At 46.0% G+C, this 19846-nt stretch overlaps 1 protein-coding gene across 1 annotated transcript in view; it reads left to right on the plus strand.

The window, feature by feature from the left end:
- The window catches only part of DMC1 (DNA meiotic recombinase 1), a 703667-nt gene that overhangs the window by 205448 nt on the left and 478373 nt on the right, over positions 1-19846 (plus strand). The window contains exon 7 of the mRNA XM_085600074.1: positions 13809-13881. Within this exon, the coding sequence (XP_085456200.1) occupies positions 13809-13881 (73 nt within the window). The remainder of the gene's footprint in view (positions 1-13808; positions 13882-19846) is intronic.

Raw genomic sequence — 19846 nt, forward strand, 5'->3', positions numbered from 1 at the left:
GACCAATGTAGAAAAATAACATCAATTTTTATATAATTTTAGACACCCAGATCATGGGACTCAGGTTAGTACTCACGGAAGTATAGATGTTACAGTAAACCAGTAAAATGCACAAATAACAGTTTTTGAGGTATGAGCCTCAAACGCGGTAGTGTTATCTTATGTGAGAAACATACACTGCATACATATACTTGCGAGCGGTTGTGGAAGGTTTCTTTTGGAACCTAAGGTGCTTAGGGACCAAGGTGCAAATAACAACCAGCAGTTTGGTTTTATCTGTCCTGGGGCATCCAGATGCAGAGGTGCTGGTCGCGTTGGCAGCCTCGAGCGCTAAACGTCAAATTAATGGAAGGGTAGTTGAAACAAAAAGGTTGCAATGGGGGACTTTGGGACAAGTCCAGTAGAACCCAAAGGGGGGCTCGGCTCTTGAGGGTCTCTGGAGCAGGGGTACACAGACGGTTTCTGTAGACCCGGGCCGGTGCGCTCGGTGCAGAGGCATTTGGCCGGCTAGCCACTGGCATATTAGGCTCTCATGGTTGTATTCGGTTTTGCAGCGGAGGGGAAAACAGGACACCTGGGCCTCTCTTATCTTGGGTCTCATTGGCCTTGAAGTCCATTGACGTACAGGTCCGTTTTCCATGGCACTGGTGTCCATACTGGACACAAACAAGCCTTGGTTGACGCAGGTACTCCGGTACCGAGGGTATTGGTGCAGGGGGGTTCCTGGAGGGTCTAGCGTGTCAAAACTTGTGGCAGAGACAGGACTGACCTCCTAGAACTACAAAGACCTCCTCCTGACGTGCTGCTCCCTCCGTGGGCCCAATGGCCAACAACATTGTGTAGCGGGCAGTTGCCGTTGGTGCCTACAGATGCAAGGAAGTGGCTCCTCCACTGTTGAAACGCTGGACAGTCCTTCAAATGTTTGGGAGGATGCACAGATTTTGGATGAGTCAGGTCTTTGCTGTTGGAGGGACAACAGCAGCCAGGCAGGGTTCTTGGAGCTGGTCCTCAATTCTTGTGATGTCGGCTCTTCTCAGTCCTTCCTTTGTTCCCAGGTAATCAGATCTGAGTCCATGGTGTCAGGGGAATCCCAAATACTAAATTTAGGGTTGTTTAGGGGAATGTAGTGTAGTAGTCAATGGGCTACTTACCCCTGGGGTGACTATACCCCCTATAAGACCACGTTCTGGTGAGAGTGGGCATAATCCTGACCCAGAGCTCCTAGTTTCACCAAATGCAAGATGGTGAAACCCTTTATCAGCTGTCCACTTCATGTGGCCCACCTTAGGGGTGTGCCTAGCCTGAAAGTGCAACAGCGTACTGGCTATCTAATTTCCCAAACTGCTGTGGTGCCAAATAGACCCCCAGAGCAAGGAGTTGTCTGGGGGGAAGCTGTTGTTTCATATCAAAGGAGGCAGAGGCTTTGAAGCCTATGGCCTTGATCTGCTAAATCACTAGCCATCCTGCTGGAGGGGGTGTTACCACCTACCTACGGAGCAGGCATTGTTTCTGGCCTCAGAGTGTGGGCTCTCACGTACAGGGGGTCAGAAACTTGTCTGTGGTGGCAGGCTGAGCGATACCAGTCAGCCAACACACTAGAGGAATAGTAGGTTTTCAGGGGTACCTCTACTGTGCTCTCTGGGTGCATGTCACGTAAGTCTGATACTGGCATCACGATATATTTATTGAAATGAGATGTTTTGTATCAAACACCTTTATTTTCAGTGAAGCCATTATGTAGCTGGGTAACTCATAATGACCAATGCCCATTAAATATACTTAAGATGGTTTCCTGATCACTTGCAATGTCTTAGCCCCTTTGCTGCTTCTGTTGGCCAACGGCCGTCGTGAGCACTACCGCCGTAGTGCTGCGCACGTCCGTTGGCTGATGCGTCCCCGCCCACTTAATTAAACCGCCGCATCGCTGCGGAATTTGCGCCACGGTTAAGCTCTTAGTAATGGAACCAGACATCACAAGGTCATATCTGCTCGTGCAGATGTGCTCTTACATGTAATATAATGCACCCTGCCTTAAGGCTCTAAGGCCTTCTGTAGGGGTGACTTACATATAAGACATGCAGTGTACCTGGGCATTGCAGACAGGGAGGGTGCAATGTCATATTTTCAGAAGGGCTTGCTCCCTTTCATGCATCCTGCACTGGCAGTCTGCATGCAGTTTTTATTTGGGTTCCTTTGGGTGGCATAATACATGCTGCTACCGTGCATTAGTACCCTCTTTAGTAAGCAGGGACTTACAGGGGTGCTAAAGTCCTTGCCAATTGGGGTGCAATTGAGCACATTGCAGTTTTTAGGGAAAGTGCACTGACACCAGCGCTGTTTAGCAGGAACCCAGTGTACATCCAGTCAGGAACTTCAGTGACAGTGGGCAAAAGGTGGGGGTGACCATGTCAAAAAGGGGCTCTTTCCTAAAGTCATTCTCTGCATTATGATCTGCTACGCAATGGCCAAAAACAGCCCCCTGAGGTCTTAAGAGCTCGTTCTTTCAGAGCTAAAGCTGCAGCCACTGCGTTGGCTAGAGGAGTCCCCGTCCTGGACATCTGTCACGCAGGTACATGGACACCACTGCACACGTTCACCAAACGCTACTGCCGCCACTTTTAGCTCCGGCAATATGGCTATTTTGCGGAACACCGGGGCTTTTTAGTTTTATACAATTCGCAGACCCACTTCTTCTAGGAAGAGATCACTTTGGTATCTATTCTAGGGTAAAGAATCTGCAACTAGAAGTCTCCATCAGATGAAGATGAACAAGTTATTTCCATTGGTAACGCCTTATCTGGTACAGACGCTACCTAGCCGTAAATTCCTTACTGACCTTCCAATCCTTCCTGTTCTGTGAACTGTCTTTCTCATATACAAGAGATTGTTCAGGACCTTACTTTTGACACATTGGTCATTCCTCCTCAACTTGACTCAGTGTTTCTGGTGTGGAAAAAACAGTCAAGAACTGAGGTCAGTGCGCTGGGGTGGCACCTGTATAGGCACCGTGCACTTCAATTCAGGCATGGATGATGGCAACGGTGCCACGCAGAGCTGAGCAATGCCACCTATCCATGCGCAAAGAGATTGCAATCGAATTTTGGGATCCAGTCTAACATCTCTGGAATATTCTAAGTTAAAGAATCTGCAGCTAGATAGAGCCTCTACCAGATATAGCATTACAGATATAGCATTACAGAAGGTAAGTAACTTGTTTTCTTAGTGCATGTACTAAGTGTATGTATGCCTGCGAGGAATACATTATTCAAGATATGTCATGCTGTGCAGTGTGTAAATAATGAAAGTATGTTCTGGGTGTATGGATGCTTGCGAGAAGTACAATACATGAAGGGTGAAGTGTTGTGCAGCCCACGCATTGTGAGTGTGTGTGCTGGCAATATCTGTGTTTGCAAATAGCACACTATGACAAAATACAGAAAGGCTACAGTACTGAATAGTGCACAAAGCAAAGGTGTGTGCTGAATGCATGTGTGTCTGTGAGGGCACAGTGCAAGGCGGTAACAGTACTGAGTAACTTGCTATCCTTTGTCCATACGCTGAGTGCAAGTCTGTCTGCAATGTTACATTATATGGAGGACCCTGGGTTCCATTTTGGGAAACCCAGTCCTGCCTGGTGAACATGTGAGGAGTTAGAGGAATCCTCACAGGCAGATTTGTGTATCGCTGAATTCATATTAGATGGGTGGGACACACTTCGATTCAGTGATAGAGCAGAAGGAAGAGTCCTGGACACATCTCAGGAAGGAGATAGGGCTCATAGGAGAATCATAAATAGTATGTTTGGGAGCCCGGAAGTAAACTTTTATTACACATATCACTGTGGCTCACTCCAGGTGTGAACTCTAGTCACTTCCATGTGCCGGTGTTGTGGGACTATCAGCTTTTGAGTCTCTAATGCTGTGCCAGACATCCTTTCAAGAGGAAGAAGAGAGAAAAAAGTGTACACTTCAAAAGAAGCAGATCTCCAACATAAACGTTCAAAGATCCAGACTCTAAATCACATTTGATGTCTTGAAATTGACTATAAGAAGGGGAGGTTAAGACCGTAAAATGTGGCATCTGCCAAGCAGCCAGATGGGCTGTGTGAGAAGAGGAAACTCTGCAAGACTTCTGCCTGTGATCAGGACTGGGGGCCATGGCCTTCTAGCCTCCTAGCCGGGTGAGGTGACATCACCCTGGGAAACCAATACCACCTGCCCTGGAGCATGATCGCATGCCTGCTTGTCAAGACCAGTGTGCCCTGTGACGAAGAGCAGAGAGCTGGAGGGAGCAAGGTCCAGTGGGGAACCCTACCGAGAGGACTCCCAGTGCAAGGTGTGAGGCGATGGCTGTCCACCGATTGAGTCGTTGCCTGTGTGCAGGAGTGATTCGGCAATGCTTGTATGCAGGAGAGAACCACCAGCATGCATTGAGTACCATGCAGGGAGCGCCAAGCCTGTACAGTCTTGTTTCGTCGACCCTGTATGCCAGAGGGGCCACTGTGGCATTGGTAATTGCACTTGAGAAGGCTATGCCTTGTCAGCTAGAACTGCGGTAACCCTGTATGCCAGGAGGGGCTGTTGATACTGAGGTTTGCCAAGTTAAGGCCATCACCTGGGAAAATATAAGCCACTGTGGTATTGGTGATTGTACATGAGCGATCTATGCCTTGTTAGCTAGAACTGTGGTAACCCTGTATGCCAGGAGGGGCTGTTGGTACTGAGGTTTGCTAAGTTCGGGCCATCTCCTGGAAAAATTGAAGCTGCGAACTGCTGGTCGAAATTGTACATCAAGGCCTGGCCCCTGAATGACCCTGTGGACTCCAGAGGATGCCAAGAAGACTTTGCTTCGTCACTGGGATCTGATCAGGAGCAGTTAGTGGGAAAAACTGAATTTATTGTGCCAATAGAAGCTGGGAGCACCTCCAATGGCTGCTGAGGCTGGCAGTGGTGCTCAGGACGTGGGCCCCTTGCTCTCTTTCCCACTGGATTCAAGCTATCCTTGCTGATGAGGGGTGTTACCCCGAAACCGGTCCCAGGATGCTTGTTTTCGGTCCAGGGAAGACCTGGCTTGGCAGTTCAGGCTGGACTGTTCCCATAAGGAACCGGGTCAAGGCTAATTTGCATATCACTGCATCTGAACTGGGGTGGCAAAGTGAGTAAAATGACAATGATGGATTTATCCCAGATCTAATAGTGACTGTGGGTGAGTGTCTGAAAAGTTTCAGCTCTCTGTCCATCATCTTATTGTGTTTGCAGCGCTCAAAAGAGAGCCTGTGCCTGCTGCCACATGTACCACAAGCCGTCCGACTTCTCCAAACAGGATCAGAGCTTGCATATGCCCGCGATCAGGGCAACAGCTGAAACGGTGAACGCTTCTATGCTGCTAGAGCGAGTGCGTTTTGAAACTGGCCTGTTGGGCCCTGGGAGACTCTATGCTGAAGGTACTACGGCACCAAAGACACTTTTGACTATTCCCTAAGAGTCAAAGGGTGCTCTTGAGTAAGGCCTACTAGTGAGCATTCCCTGGATGTAGCCACCTGTGAACGGGGAATAACCCCAACCACATTGCCAGATATACACCAGAACCCCGACCTCAAGGAGATTGTGTTGTTGCTTACGAATGCCATTATTTCTTTGAATGTGTTGAGTTAGAAATAAATTACTTCTTTTTCATATCATAGCAAGTATTTGAGTGGACATTGATTTGTTGGCATGCCTGAGTGCTCTTTGAGTTCTGCAGTATGGGATCTTTCATTGATTCACATGCTTGAATCATTCCTGCCATCAAACTGGGCGGCTCAGAGTATATATAGTGAGCAGTACAATGTTAAACATACACATAGATGATTTTAACATTGTCACAACAGTAACTTATCCACCTCTTCATAAAACACTCAAAATCAGCCAGTCCGAGCAAAGCACAGCATTCTCACCCCTCAGCCAGCCTTGCAAGTTCAGATTTCTACCGCGTGTGGTGTATGAAGAGAGTCCCAATGAGCACGGCGTGAGCAGTCCGATAAGTGACCATTTGTTTACCATATTAAAAGGAGTTACGTATATCTAAAAATCTGATTTTGTCTGAAACTAACAAGAAAAGCTTTTTTGAGCCATGTGGGAAATGTGAAAAAAGAGATTTCATTCTGACGACCCACAGGAAATGATTGTATATATTGTCTGTATTTGGCCCACAAAGCCAAGGCATGCAAGATATGTAGAACATTTTCCACAAAAACACTAACGGACAGAGAGGCAAGGGTTTTACTTTGGCTGCAAAAGTCAAAATCCAAAGAATCTCACTCAGGTGAAGAAGGTGTACCTCCTCAAAATTCCTTAAAAGAGAGCATTCACATTCTGGGCTTCCTTCAAGGGAACAATTTGAGGGAGAACCTCACAGAAAAGCCCATAAAAAATCAAAGAAGGACATTACTTCTTCAGAGTCAGGTCATAAGTGTGACAAAAACCTGATAAACAATTCTCCCAAGAGTATCATCAGCTCCTGCAAATCCTAATAGAAAGAAGTTAAGTGCTGAACCTTTGAAGCATCCCTCATCTTCACCAATAACTAAATCTCAAACATTATCTCTTTCAAAATCAATATAGATGAAAACTGTGCTGATGACACGTCTATGAATAAGTCTTAGTTGACCAAGACGCGTTCTCCATCGACAAGAATCCTGTCAACAACAGAATTAATGACCACACCATCTATGAGGTCGACGAAGATATTGTCGAAAGCAGTACCCATGATGAAAAGTCCACAACGGAGATAATGCATATGCCGTCAAAGGAAACTTCATCGACGGGAACATACTCAACAAGACTGACTAATCGGAACGTCAATGTATAGCTAAATCAAGCACAACATTTACAACAATGACACTGTCAACAAAGGCGATCACAACTACAAAAGAATATGCCATAATTATAATTTCAGTGAATACATTTTGGGCACTTTAATGCCACAGCAAAGTTACCCTAGCGAAGTATTCCAGTACCCACGAGACAATTACTCACTGCAGAAGAATTGGATGAGGAATGTTTGTTTGGACCTGCTTACAGCCCAACTCTTTTGAACGCACAATATCATGTGTCTGATAAAGTGGATGAAGAATATGAACAAGAAGTCTTCACTCCTGGTAATGGTAAACACACTTATCACGCTTTTGTGCAACATGAGGACGATGATGATGGATGACAATATAGTCTGGGACCTTCTAAACAACCCACCCAGGGTCAGCAGAAACAGATTATTCTGGTTTAATTGTGCCTGGTTAAAGATTTTTGTGTAATGGTATCTGATTACAGCAAATGTGGTATCTAATTACTGCAAATGCTTCCTACAAGTGCAAGCTGCTCACTCTAAGTGACAAACATCAATGCCAGCAACAAAACATATTTCCAGATGTTAGGAGAAGCCTATTATACCTCCTTCATTAGGACAGTTTTTTTGAGCCTGCTCAATGTCCTCGCCACACTTGTCTCCAGCACCCCTACAACCCTGGAGTCCATTCTCCAGGCGTTATAAGTGCATCAGCCATTTCGATACATAGAGTGGCCATGCATCATTACGCGATGGCTAACTCTAAATTGGCTGTAACAAACCCTGACATGTTTAGTATTAAACATGTTGGAATCATACCCTAACACTGTAAACGGTGTTGGAGGTATGATTCCATGCACTGTGGGGCTCCTCCAGGAAGCCCTCAGTGCTCCCGGTACCACACTTGCAGAGTCTAACAGCAAGCTATGGCTGCTGCCGACCACAGACACGATTCTCCCCTCCTGCTGCTGAGCTAAGCTCGACCAGGGGAAGGTAGAACAATAGGATCTTCTCTTCCAGGGGATCCTCATCAAAGTCATAAGCACTGAATATTCCTGCCCATGCGTGGGGACCCCAGAGTACATTAAACATATATATAAAATCATATATACATATATATATAGCTCTATATACATATATATTATTTTTCCACAAGCCAATGCAGCCTTGAAGAAAAGCAAGACTAACCAATGCATCAGTAATCTGCTTTTGCATCAATAGAAATATACCATGTTTTTAATTCTTTGATAAACACACATAGGAAGAAAAGATAGAATCAAAGTTTCGTAAAATAAAGGTGGTACGGAGTATAATAAAAGTCATTAATGCATTTAAAATGATGGACCTTAATGCATGACACGTTGAAAGCTGAATGCGCCAGAAAATTACTATGCCTCAAATCACCTGCCGTTACCTCTTTGTTGAGAAGTAGCCTCCATTTATTAGTCCTGCGCTGGAACGGATCCCCAGGGTGGTTCCGCGAGGACTAATTGATTGGCTTATTAACCAGACCAGACCAATATTTCTCTTTACTGGGGCTTTTGTTACCAGCTCTAATAAAGGATTATCTGAACACCGGATCTTATCTTTGTTAAGACTACACATAAAGTGTCATACTTGCAAATACCTATAAAAACAAGTATGAGGTAGAAAGAACTGCTGCTGCAAATTCTCAAAAGAGAGAAGAACATCACTCTCAAACAATTGCTTTAGGAAAAAGAGTTTTGCCCTCTTCCAATTCTCATAAAAGTAGTCATCAGGGAGCAGGGAGAACTACATTGTTTTTCCAGTCCCAGGGGCTCAACATCTATACCTATGGATTCTGCAGTATAAGGTGAACATCACAGTGCAACATGTGCTGATAATAGGCAACATATGTGCTGATGTGCTCAGCAGACTGCAGGCAGCAATCACAAGTGGGAGTTGTCAAAGAAAAATAAATCAGCATTGACTACTGAGTAGATTTCTGGAGACTGTGGTATTTATGTGAAGCATTTAATAAAAGCCACAATTGTCATTGGGAGTCTTAGGCATTAGGCATGTCCCAAAAGCTTCTGTATTTTATAAATGATTGCGTTATTATACTATTCCAACAGACTGCACATAATTTAACACAGCCAGTAAGGGGCATACCGCAGCAAAAGAAGGAAATGGATATTAGTACAACAGGTACTGGTCAGGAGCTCCATCCGAAATCATTTGTTAGTGAATATCATCATCAGGATTGCAGCACCAACTCCCAGACAGGACTTGTGCTGGAGTGGACGCACTTGCCAGCGCCACCAGACCGCTTTGAAGGGCACATTTGGTGTCCTCCTTGCATACTCTAGTTGTAACCAATTCTGGGAGCCGTTGGCTCACGCTCTGGTGCGAAACTGGACAAAGGACATGGGAGTATCCTCCCCTCTGTCCAGCCCCTCTTTTGGGAGGGACCCCGAATCATCCCAACCCTTTCCAGAGGGTAGTTAAGGGCTTACCTGTAGGTGGGTCTTCAGATTCATCAAGGGACAAGATTCAGATCTGAAAGCACTTCATCTTTAAGTGTCTCAGCACTTTGGACTTCGCTTTGGGAACAAAGCCTGCATCTGGGAAGACTCTTGCTGCTCCTGGTCTCATCGTCCTGCCAGTCTTCTATGTCGTCTGTGCCTGTGCTCCATACAGGTTATTCTCCAGGCCTGTGGGCATCCAAGTCACCCGAAGGAATCTCCCTGGGAGTGAAGGAGTCACTCCCCTGCATCTGCAGGCACCGCAACCAAGCTGACTGGTCTGTTGTTCCTGAGCTCCCACGGACTCAGAAAGGTTCAGCAACACTGGTGGTGGTTCTGCAACTCCCTTGAGGCCTGCACTGTCTTCACAGCAAGATTGAAGCCAGTATCCCTCGTCGGAACCTCTGGAGCAGTACCCCTGTGCACCGCATCGACTTGCCGTTGCCAAGACTTGTTGACTCTCCTCAGAGATCTTGGGCTCCAAGAAGCTCCAGCCGCCAGCATCTCTTGCTACCAAGATCTTTGTCCTCACTGCACCCTCTGCACCGTGGGCCTGCATCCTTGGTGAGTTGCTCCAGGTCCTCTTGCAACTCCTGTCCCTCCAGCCTGTAGGTCCTCTTGAGGGTCTTCTTTGGCTCCAGTGGGCTCCCCTGTTTGCTTGCGGCCTACTTGGACTTACCTGCTTGTGGTGAGTCCCTTGGACCTTGCTGGTCCTGACACTGCACCTTTTTCGTCTGCCATGTTTGTTGCCGCTGCCAAGGCTTATTGGTGCTCCCACCGGACACAGACCCCCTGGCTCTAGACATATGACGTGGGACAGCTTGTGAACGGCTCCGCACAGCTGCAGCACCAAGGTTACCGTCTACTTTCCTGCACCTTCCGACATCGGTGGGCATTCGTCTTCCGTGCCTCCTGGTCACTCCAGATTGGCATAGACTCTGTTCCCTCTGCTTGCAGGTACCGCTCTTCCTGAATCCACCTTTGGGTTCCACTGTACTCTTTCACCTTATTCGCCAGCGACATCTTTACTGAAGTCCTTCATTGTGGTCTACGGCGGTTTCCGATGTCACTTCGCACCTATGCACCCAGCTTCCCTGGTGTAGGTATCCTGGTTCCCGGGGTATCCACGGGTGGGGTGATTCTCCAACCTCCTATTTTCCACTGGATTTCTTCTGGGTCCTCCGGGAAGGGTCCTTCAAGAAAACTGCAACCGTGACTTACCCTTTGACTTGTATTGAGCACCTGGTTATGTTCCCACTCTGCACACGGCCTCCGTGGGGTTCCTGGGTACCTACCTTGGGTGGTTCCTTGGGTTCTTGGCTCTTCTAAGTCTTCTGGGTCCATTCTCAGGTTAGGTCGTGGTTCGCATTCCACTTTATAAGTATATGGTTTGGTCTCCCCCTGGAGAACACTGTGTATCTGTGCTACTTACGTGTTCTATTACTGAAGCATTGTGTGTCTTGTGATTATATCTCCGGGGAGTAGATATCACAATGTGTTAGTGAGTTTTTATATTAAATATATATTTTTTATAACTACACTATGTGGTTCTTTTTCACTAAAATATAGGATTAGTACTGGTAAATCAAGCTGCTTTACACTCCTGGATTAAGCCTGAAGGCTGCTCTCCACAGCTACCGCTTAGAGAGCTTTCTATGGTTGTTTAAGACCACTATAATCACCATAAGGGTTATTTGGATTAGTGCAGGGTGCTTCCCTTAAATAAGTGTGCACCATATTCTAAGCCAGCCTCCTACAGTACTTCTAAAGGATGGTCATTTTGATAAGATTACAGCGTTCAATAAAACCCAGGTGAAGACAGTTCCATTATGTAAAAACATAAGCAGAGTGTTGATAAAGCTTCCCATAATCATTCTCAACAATATCCGCTATGTGGAAAGATAAGGTACCCATCTTTTATTATGACCAGGGGAAGTAACATTGGAATCTTATCTGTGTTAAGCTTGTGTCCAGAAACTTCCCAAGAATCACAGGATGTTGAGCTGACGCTGATACTCTAACCTGGTTCCCCAGTTCCAAAATTGGCTGCTCTGGCCGTAGCACCACATACTTAGTATAGGGACAGTGGCAGGCAGAACCCACCTGAAAGCTCGCCTTTTTATGGGCTCAAGGTTTCAACAGGACCTGGAACTGAGCTAAAGCCAGGCTTCAGGCTCGAGACTGGCTGGAGAGTTTTATTGGCTCGTCCACTTCTAATGGTAGAAAGCATACTAAAACACTGTTTGTAAAACAGAAACAAGAATTTCAAGAGGGAACCTTGGCAGACATGCACTGCAACGGACAAGCCCCCCTATGTGCTCATGGACTCCACATCCGCAGGCTTTTTTGTTGGCTCCTCATAGTTCGTTACATAGTTTGCGATTCTTTTTATGCGATTTTTATTAATATTAATACACACCAGAATATCTCTGCCTATGTTTGGGATTCCGGATCATTTTTTAAAAAGAGAGATACCTCTCCTCAGCATGACTTAACTGATATTCATGAACATTGAATACCGTCCCATGTGAGCATAAGCGGTGAACACTTTTGAAAAAGAAAACCTTTTTTTTAATAATTATTTTTAGCGGTGGCTCCTCCGCTATGGGGAGCGGCAGCTGCAAACATGGGAAGTGGCAGCTGCAAAACTTGAAAAATAAAACAATAATAAAGCAAGTTTATTATCGTTTTATTTTTCTCCATTGCATGTTGTCTTGGGGCGGGGCCAGGGGATAACAGGCACAGGGGGAGTGGTAGGTGCACTGTTCTTAGTGCTCATGACGGTTTGGCCGGCCAAACTGCCATGCGCACTGAAGTGCTCACCAATCTGAGCTCCGATGCCTGGTTGGAGTGAGTAGGCACAGGATTCCAGTCTCCCTTGGAGTGCAAACGAGGGTGCCCAGGCCAATCCTGACGCAGTTCGCATGCTGTGAGAGCAACGTCAGGATTGGCCGCTGGGCAGCCTGGGAGCCTGTGCTTGCAGTGCAGCTAGAAAAGCAGTGATTCGGCGGGATTCAGGTACGTTTTTTAAAATTTTATTTTTTGTTTTGTCCCTCCTTCCACCCCACCACTTTGCCTCAACACCTGCCGAGACTAGTTCCATTAGAGCATTTTCTTTCTCAATATTGGCACTTCATCATCAGCAGTGATTTCACTTGCTTCAGAAATTACATTGAAAATGAAGTAAGACGGAAAATAGTTAGTGAAGCCTTAAGGGGAGAAAAAGAAAACTGCATTTACGTCCCCAGAATGAAACTGCAATCTAAGTGGGCACAGATCAAACAGATTAACTTTGGATCTTTGATAAGCCATAATGATCATAATATAAAGATATTCTCTCAGTTCATTTTCTAGGCATCCGAGGCAGGGCAATGAGGTGTTTTATTCATTAACTCAGTGATGATAGTGAGTAAGGAATAAAAGTAAGAAACTTTTCCTTCAGTATCATGGAATCTTTACTGACATTCATGAAGACTGATCATAATAGTATGTTCATTCCTCATCTTGATGCGGCAAGCTGAGAAACAAGAGAGTATAAATAAAGAAGTGATCTAGAAAATGAAAGCCTTCTAGTGATATTATTATTTGATATAGTTTTATAAAGCACCTTAACAGTGTTTCCAAGCAGCTAGGCAAATTCAGGTAGAGCAAAAGAAAAATATATAAAACAGAGAGAAAAGCCAGGCCTTTAAAAGTTTTCGAAAAACATCAAAGGACTTACAGGATCACATAGAGGCAGGTAATGAATTTCATAATTGGGCACCCAGATAGGAAGACGACTGGCCACTCTGTCAGGCTCTCCTAGATCTAGGGACTGTAGAAAGGATGCAATTGCTTGATCGAAGGGGACAGCTTGACAGTAGGGTACCTACCAGCGATCTGAGGTAGAATGGGCCCATGTTCAACAGAGCCATGTGCATATAGCACAAAGTTTTGAAATGAACTTCGATATAAATTTCGCATTGACAATAACCCCCTGAGAATAGATTCCGGAGTCAGAAAATAATACCTTATAAATGTACAGGCTGATCTACAAGTGTCGTTTCTATGGATCTCCGCACTGGGAACATTTGTGGGTTAAAGAAAGGAACAGGGTGTACCTGCAAGTACATATTTTTCTATGCAAAATATGTTTTCCAGATGTTTCTAAGTCACAATATCATTTACAAAATGGGACATAAACGTTGTGTCCTAATTATTGTTAACTAAAATATCATCTTACTGAGTTTGTTTATTTTTTTATTGACTCATGGACGTCAAATGTTTTTGTAAACGATACTTAGGACACAGTATTTTTGTTTGATCATATTCTGACAACAGCATTCTTGTACCACACTTACCCAACAGAGTTTCCACCACTCTAGAGAAAGGGGCACAGAGAACTACCAAAATAAGTCACTAGCTGTCAACAATATGTATATTATTTAAGTTTAAATGGTTAGCCCCTTTTTCCTTTTAGTCAATCCCACTTTGGTTATTTCTCTTTTTCTTTCTTCACAGTTACAGCCCAGCTCCCTGGAACAGACGGGTACACAGGCGGAAAAGTTATTTTCATCGACACAGAAAATACTTTGTATCCACTGAATGTTTGAAATGAAGAATATGAAATTTGCATTTTTATCTTTTTTAATATGAAGGCATCCATCACAGGAGTGACAGCAGCATGCCATTTAGAAGTGAAACAGTGCTACTAAAGGTGCAGATGCTAGTCTTTTTGAGGATTAGCTTTTAGAATGTCCAGTATTTCCTTATGAACTCTCTTTAAGCTAGCTGATTAAACCAGGGTCGAACATTTTTAAAACAGTTCTCCAAAACATGGATTCTATGTCAGGACCGTCGGCGAGGATTATGCTCAGTTTGATTCTTTTTGTTACTTCCAGCAGACGTTATCTTTATTAAACTACTTTTCCCAGAATGCAATGGGAAAGGACTACAAAGTTCAACCAATCACAGCTAGGACTGACCCATATAGGCAGACATCCTTTCGTTCACTTCCTCTTTCTTTCCTGCTTCTAGAAATATAAATGTGCTCCTATTCCGTATCGCTTTTGAATGTTTGCATTGTTCACATTTAATTCCACAATTTTGAGGAGCACTATATATTTATTTCTTGCACCAAGAGTCCAGAATTAATCCAAAATAAATCAATGATTATATTCCGCTTATGTTCAAGCAAAATGCGGACATAATCATTGAATTATTTTTGATTCATTCTGGACTCTTGGTGCAAGAAAAAAATATATAGTGCTCCCCAAAATTGTGGAATTGTATGAAGAGATTTGGGTTTTTTCAGTTGGCCCAGAAGAGTGAGCATCTTTCTGAAAAACAGTAGTAGGGACAAGCGGTGTGCAGGCGAAATGTGTATCCAAAACCGTTTTTAGGTCTCGGCTAGCGAAGGCTGCGTTTGCGCAGTCTCGCTCGCGAGATTTAACGTTTTAGAAGTGGGGCTTTAACCCGCCCCTCTTCTTCCCTCTTCTCCATTTGCTGGCCTCTTAAATGCTGGTCAGCCATTGGAGAAGAGCTTTGTCTCTCCAAAGAAGCCCTATCTTTTTCGGATTCGGGGGCGTGTTTTTTACTTTCTTTCTTTCCTCTGGAATGTAAACATTCCAGCCAATGGCAAGAGGAGAGAAAGAAAAACACGTCCCCGAATCCGAAAACGCCGCTGCGTTTCTCCGAGGCATTTCTGCTTGACCTCGGAGAAAGGCGGCGGTGTTCATGGCTCTGTGTCTGGGGGAGGAGTTACACCTTATTCCTTTGTGTGGCCTTTAAACACCCATGAGTTGTCAGGGCCAGGATACTTCGACTTATGAGATTTTCCTGCCGTGTCTTCCCCCGGGCTCTCCCCACAGAATGCCGACCCCAGCACTCCCGGTTCTTCCAAGCTCTGATAAGCCCGGGTTTCCTTCCCGCCAGGACCGGCAGTTACACGTACCAGTATGGTGGCAGCGATTGTGAACCGACCTCCTGCTTTTGCATCTGAGGGGGTCGCCCTTCCACCCTCGTGCGGTTCCCCATTCTCGTCAGGTCGGGGAGGACCGTCACAGCCCTCAGCCAACCTGGTCTAATGGCCATGAAACGTGCACAACGTAAAAACACAATTAGTGCCTTTCACATCAGTGTGGTAAGTTTATCGTCGAACGCGAGCACTATTGTTTATTTCGCTCTTCTCTGCCCAGTTCTGGTTTACACTGACCATATATGTGCAGTGCCGAGCAAACAGTAACTTTTAAATCAAGAATAATCGTGCTAATATGGATTACAAGCGTAACGCCTCAACATCGATAGTGGCTGGTCACTGTAACTACAAAGTAAAAACTTATCCGCAAAAAAAGATTTATTTTTGCCGCATTGATAAAAAAGCTACTTCTGAGACGGTCTAACTTCTCCTTATGGTTTGAGGCCAACGCACATCACCCGTATTTCAAAGGTCTGCCCAGAGGAGCAAGGCAGATTTGACTTCGACAGAAACGGAACGCCGTGGTTGAGTGCGTCCACAGGCCCGCTGGCCGAAAACAAGCCCTCCCACTGATTTCTGCACTGCTCACTGCCACGAGCCCTCCTTCTTTCCCCATAAAACTGACGCATGGCCCTTGACCTGACAACTTGTCTTTCGAGCAGCTGGAACCCAGATGTAGTGTTCCTTGAAGACTGCTAGCTGGCAATTCACTGTAGTCGACACGCGCACAGCATGTGTGACTTCACAGCTCAAGGTACCTGCTAATGAAAAATCTCTTTTTTGCCCCCTTCTATTTTCATAAACCGAACACGTCATGTTTTTACACTCCCTACTCCAAAGCCATCACTCGGAATCAAAGTATTTCTGTTCATTACAAGTGCTACGCTCTCCATATTTTTTACAGCCTTGTTGTTCATCTGGTTTGTCTTTCTTTTAACATCATATTACGCCTAGAAGCTGGGCCCCGAGCATTTGCATATTATCATGAACACAATACGGTAAAACTTTTAAAATATGGAATACGTTTTTTTTCCAAATGCAAAGTTTACCGTCCACATTGCATACAAAATCTTCAAAACCGGTAGGTGTGTTAAGGGTTCTCCCTGTTGTGTTCTGTGTTTCTAATGTTGGTGTCATAAAGTTGTCTGCCAAGCAGCCAGTAATGGGCGCCATGCCATCTGCTGACCAATGTACCATAAACTGCACCACAATACCAATACCATGTATAAACTTAGATTAAAAGCAATATGCGAATCTCTGCTTCTCCACAAAAGCCGCGCACACAATACATTATAAAATGAGGGTTCAATTACACTGCAAAGGCAGAATTTAATTTAGAAGTATGGGGCGCACACACATAAATATGTACGCGGTATACACTGTCAATCAGCAATTGTGAAGCAATTTGTTATAAATAATTTAAAAGCGGGTGACTATTGTTCACTGAAAACCAGATCGTCAATTAGTTTAAACATGAGTCAACATTTTTAACATTAGCACTCTGCAGGGTTTGCGGTAAGCTGTCCGATTCGGGCTAATCCCAATCCGCCATTTTAGAAGAGCCATGATACAGGCCGCTGCCGATCTCTCACAATCCTGGGCACCCCAGGCACCAGAAGGCAGCTTTCAATGCTACTGCCCCTGTCAGAGTGTTGCAGCAGTTATTGACAATGCATGTAGGGTACGCCAGTACCCATGGGTGTGTGTGTGGGTGTGGGTGTGTGTGGGTGGGTGGTTGTGTGGGTGGTTGTGTGTGTGGGTTGCTGTGTGTGTGGGTGTGTGTGTGTGTGTGGGTGGCTGTGTGGGTGGGGGTGGGTGGCTCTGTGTGTGTGGGGGTGGGTGGCTCTGTGGGGGTGGGGGTGGCTCTGTGTGTGGGGGTGGGTGGCTCTGTGTGTGTGGGGGTGGGTGACTCTGTGTGTGTGGGGGTGGGTGGCTCTGTGTGTGTGGGGGTGGGTGGCTCTGTGGGTGAGTGGCTCTGTGGGTGGCTCTGTGTGTGTGGGGGTGGGTGGCTGTGTGTGTGGGTGGGTGGCTGTGTGTGTGTGGGTGGGTGGCTCTGTGTGGGTGCAAATGCAATAGGTCTCGCATTTGAGTGATTAAGCTATTGACATTGTAAATAACAATGCTGTTTCTTTAAATGTTTTAAAAACAAAAATAATGTAATGAACAATGCCAATAGCTCTAACTTTAACAATGCCGAGACCATTGCATTGTAAATGCTTGTTCTGTTGTATTATTGTTCACATTTAACCCTTCTGTGATCCCAGATTCAAGCCGCGGGAGCGTGACTCCAGTCCATTCGCGGCTGTGTCCCAGTAATTGTATTGGGGCTGCAAGAGTGCGGTGAGGCCATTCGCCTGCTAGAGGGCATCGAAATCGAACATGACATGCTTTACGCATCACGTTGCTCTGTGGGGGACGTGCACGAGTCTGTCAGCTGAAACTAATGAGCATGCTTCCCTGCGTAGCCAGTGCCTTTCCCCAAGCCACCTTGGAAGCCCTCTGAAGCCCCCTGGGGTTGTTATTTAACACAATTAACAAGCAGTTGACGCCCGGTGTACGGTCTGTATTCCCTCACTTCTATGTAGTTTGGGTGATTGATTTAGAGCCTGAGTGCTCTACAGAGCAATATTTGTCACTTGGTTAGACCAGTTCGGTTTTTGGATGTGCTGAAACCACGAGAAGTGGGTCTAAGCCCTGGAACTACACACGCCCTGTAAAATGATAAGGGCACAAATGATAACTGCCTGGGCCCAGCCCCCCATCTAAAAGATTTTCCATCCTCAAATTTTTGTTGGGGCCAGTCGTGGTAGAGGGCACTCGAACAACCGCTTCTACACCCAAGGCCCTCCAAGGGGTCAAGGCTACTGCAGAGGCCAGGACCAACCCCGCTCTGGACAGTTCTTACCCACCGGAAGAGGACAGAGAGGATGCAATGCTGTGACTTTATGGCTAGGGCAGCTGACTTGGAAGCTGGGGAACCAGGTTCGAGTCTGGTGGGAGGCCCAAACATTCTGTGATTCTGGGCAAATCACTTCATCTCCCTGTGCCTAAAAATGAATGTATCCGTCTGTAATGCAGCTGGTGCTCATGTAAAGTGCTCTGATACCTTCGGGTGAAGTTTGCGCTATATAAAACGGCAAAAAAAACAAAATACGTCAGGGGCTTTTTTAGGGGGCAATTCCACTGAGCCCAGTCCGGAGAGTGTGTGTTTCAATTCCCAACAAAAAGTGGGAGGAGGGCGCCTGGCTTTGTTGCTGCACAACTGGGAGGAGATTACCTGAGACGCGTGGGTTTTACAAACAGTGCAATGGTTTCAAATTGAGTGCTACGGTTCCCCTATCCAACCCTAGCGTCCGTGTCCGATGGCTTTTTCAGAGGACCAGATAGCACTAATAAGTCCGCAAGCACACAATTGCCCCTGCACAACTTCACCCTCGTGGCTTTCTTGGCAATATATTTGTGGTAGAGAACCGGGATGTAGGTCAACGACCTGTTATCATACTAAGAGAGTTCAATTGATGGTTGGCCTATCGCCCTCCGGCATCCTCCGGGGTTGGTAATTAACACAATTAAGAAGCAGCTGACGCCCGGTGTACGGGTCTGTATTCCCTCACTTCTGGGCAGTTTGGGTGAATGATTTAGAGCCTTAGTGCTCTACAGTGCCACTTGGGGAGCTGGGTTGAGGCGGTTATTGTTTGTGCCCTTATTTTAAAGGGCGTGTGCAGTTCCAGGACTTAGACCCACTTCTCGTGCTTTCAGCACATCCAAAAACCAAACTGATCCACCCCAGTGACAAATAGTGCCCTTAGGGCTACCAGGCCAGTGGGTGCCACCCTACTTGTGCTGTTAATTTTTTCTTGGCATCGCCAGCATTTTACTTATGCCTTAAGGGTTTAATTATATATATGCCCGGTGCTACATGCATTATCGGCCCTGCCAGACCTATGGCGCGCTACTTGGGTAACTCCTATTGTACACAGACACTATGGAGTGTGACTACCTAAAGGAAGAGTCCATCTCAGTCCTTTTTCTGAATGACGAATTTTGTGAGGCGGTAGATATCTCCGTCCACCAAGCAGTGGCCTCCGCCATAGAACGTCTTAAGCGGCGCTTGATGCAACTGGCGTATGCCTGTCATGTCCTTCTGAACCTACCTCCAGAATGGCCCCATTCAGGGCGTGTCTTCACCAGACTTGACCAATTACCACAATGCCCTCCTAAGCGCAAGGTGGACTCAGGTATGGACCTGAGTGCTTTTGAGAGGCCCAAAAAGGCTTTTGTTGCACGCCCTACCCCACCTGACCAGGAAGTGTTACAGACGCCCCATGCACTCCGGACGATTTGTATGCTTCCCTCCCTTACCAAATGGAGATGATGACAACTCCCACGGGGTTCCAATGTCGATGCAGGCCCCTCCAGGCCTTAACACCCGTCCCTAATTTCTATGCCACCTGGTCACTCTGACGCCTAGGGGTTAGAGGAACCCTCTAGCCTGCTCGACCTCATCCACCCTAGGTCAGCAGATTGGTTTCCTTCTGCGCAAGGTGGGCAAATATGTGGCAAACCGTCTCAGGAAGCCCCT

Source organism: Triturus cristatus, chromosome 4_2 (genome assembly GCF_964204655.1).
Source record: "Triturus cristatus chromosome 4_2, aTriCri1.1, whole genome shotgun sequence".
In the NCBI taxonomy this organism is placed as follows: domain Eukaryota; kingdom Metazoa; phylum Chordata; class Amphibia; order Caudata; family Salamandridae; genus Triturus; species Triturus cristatus.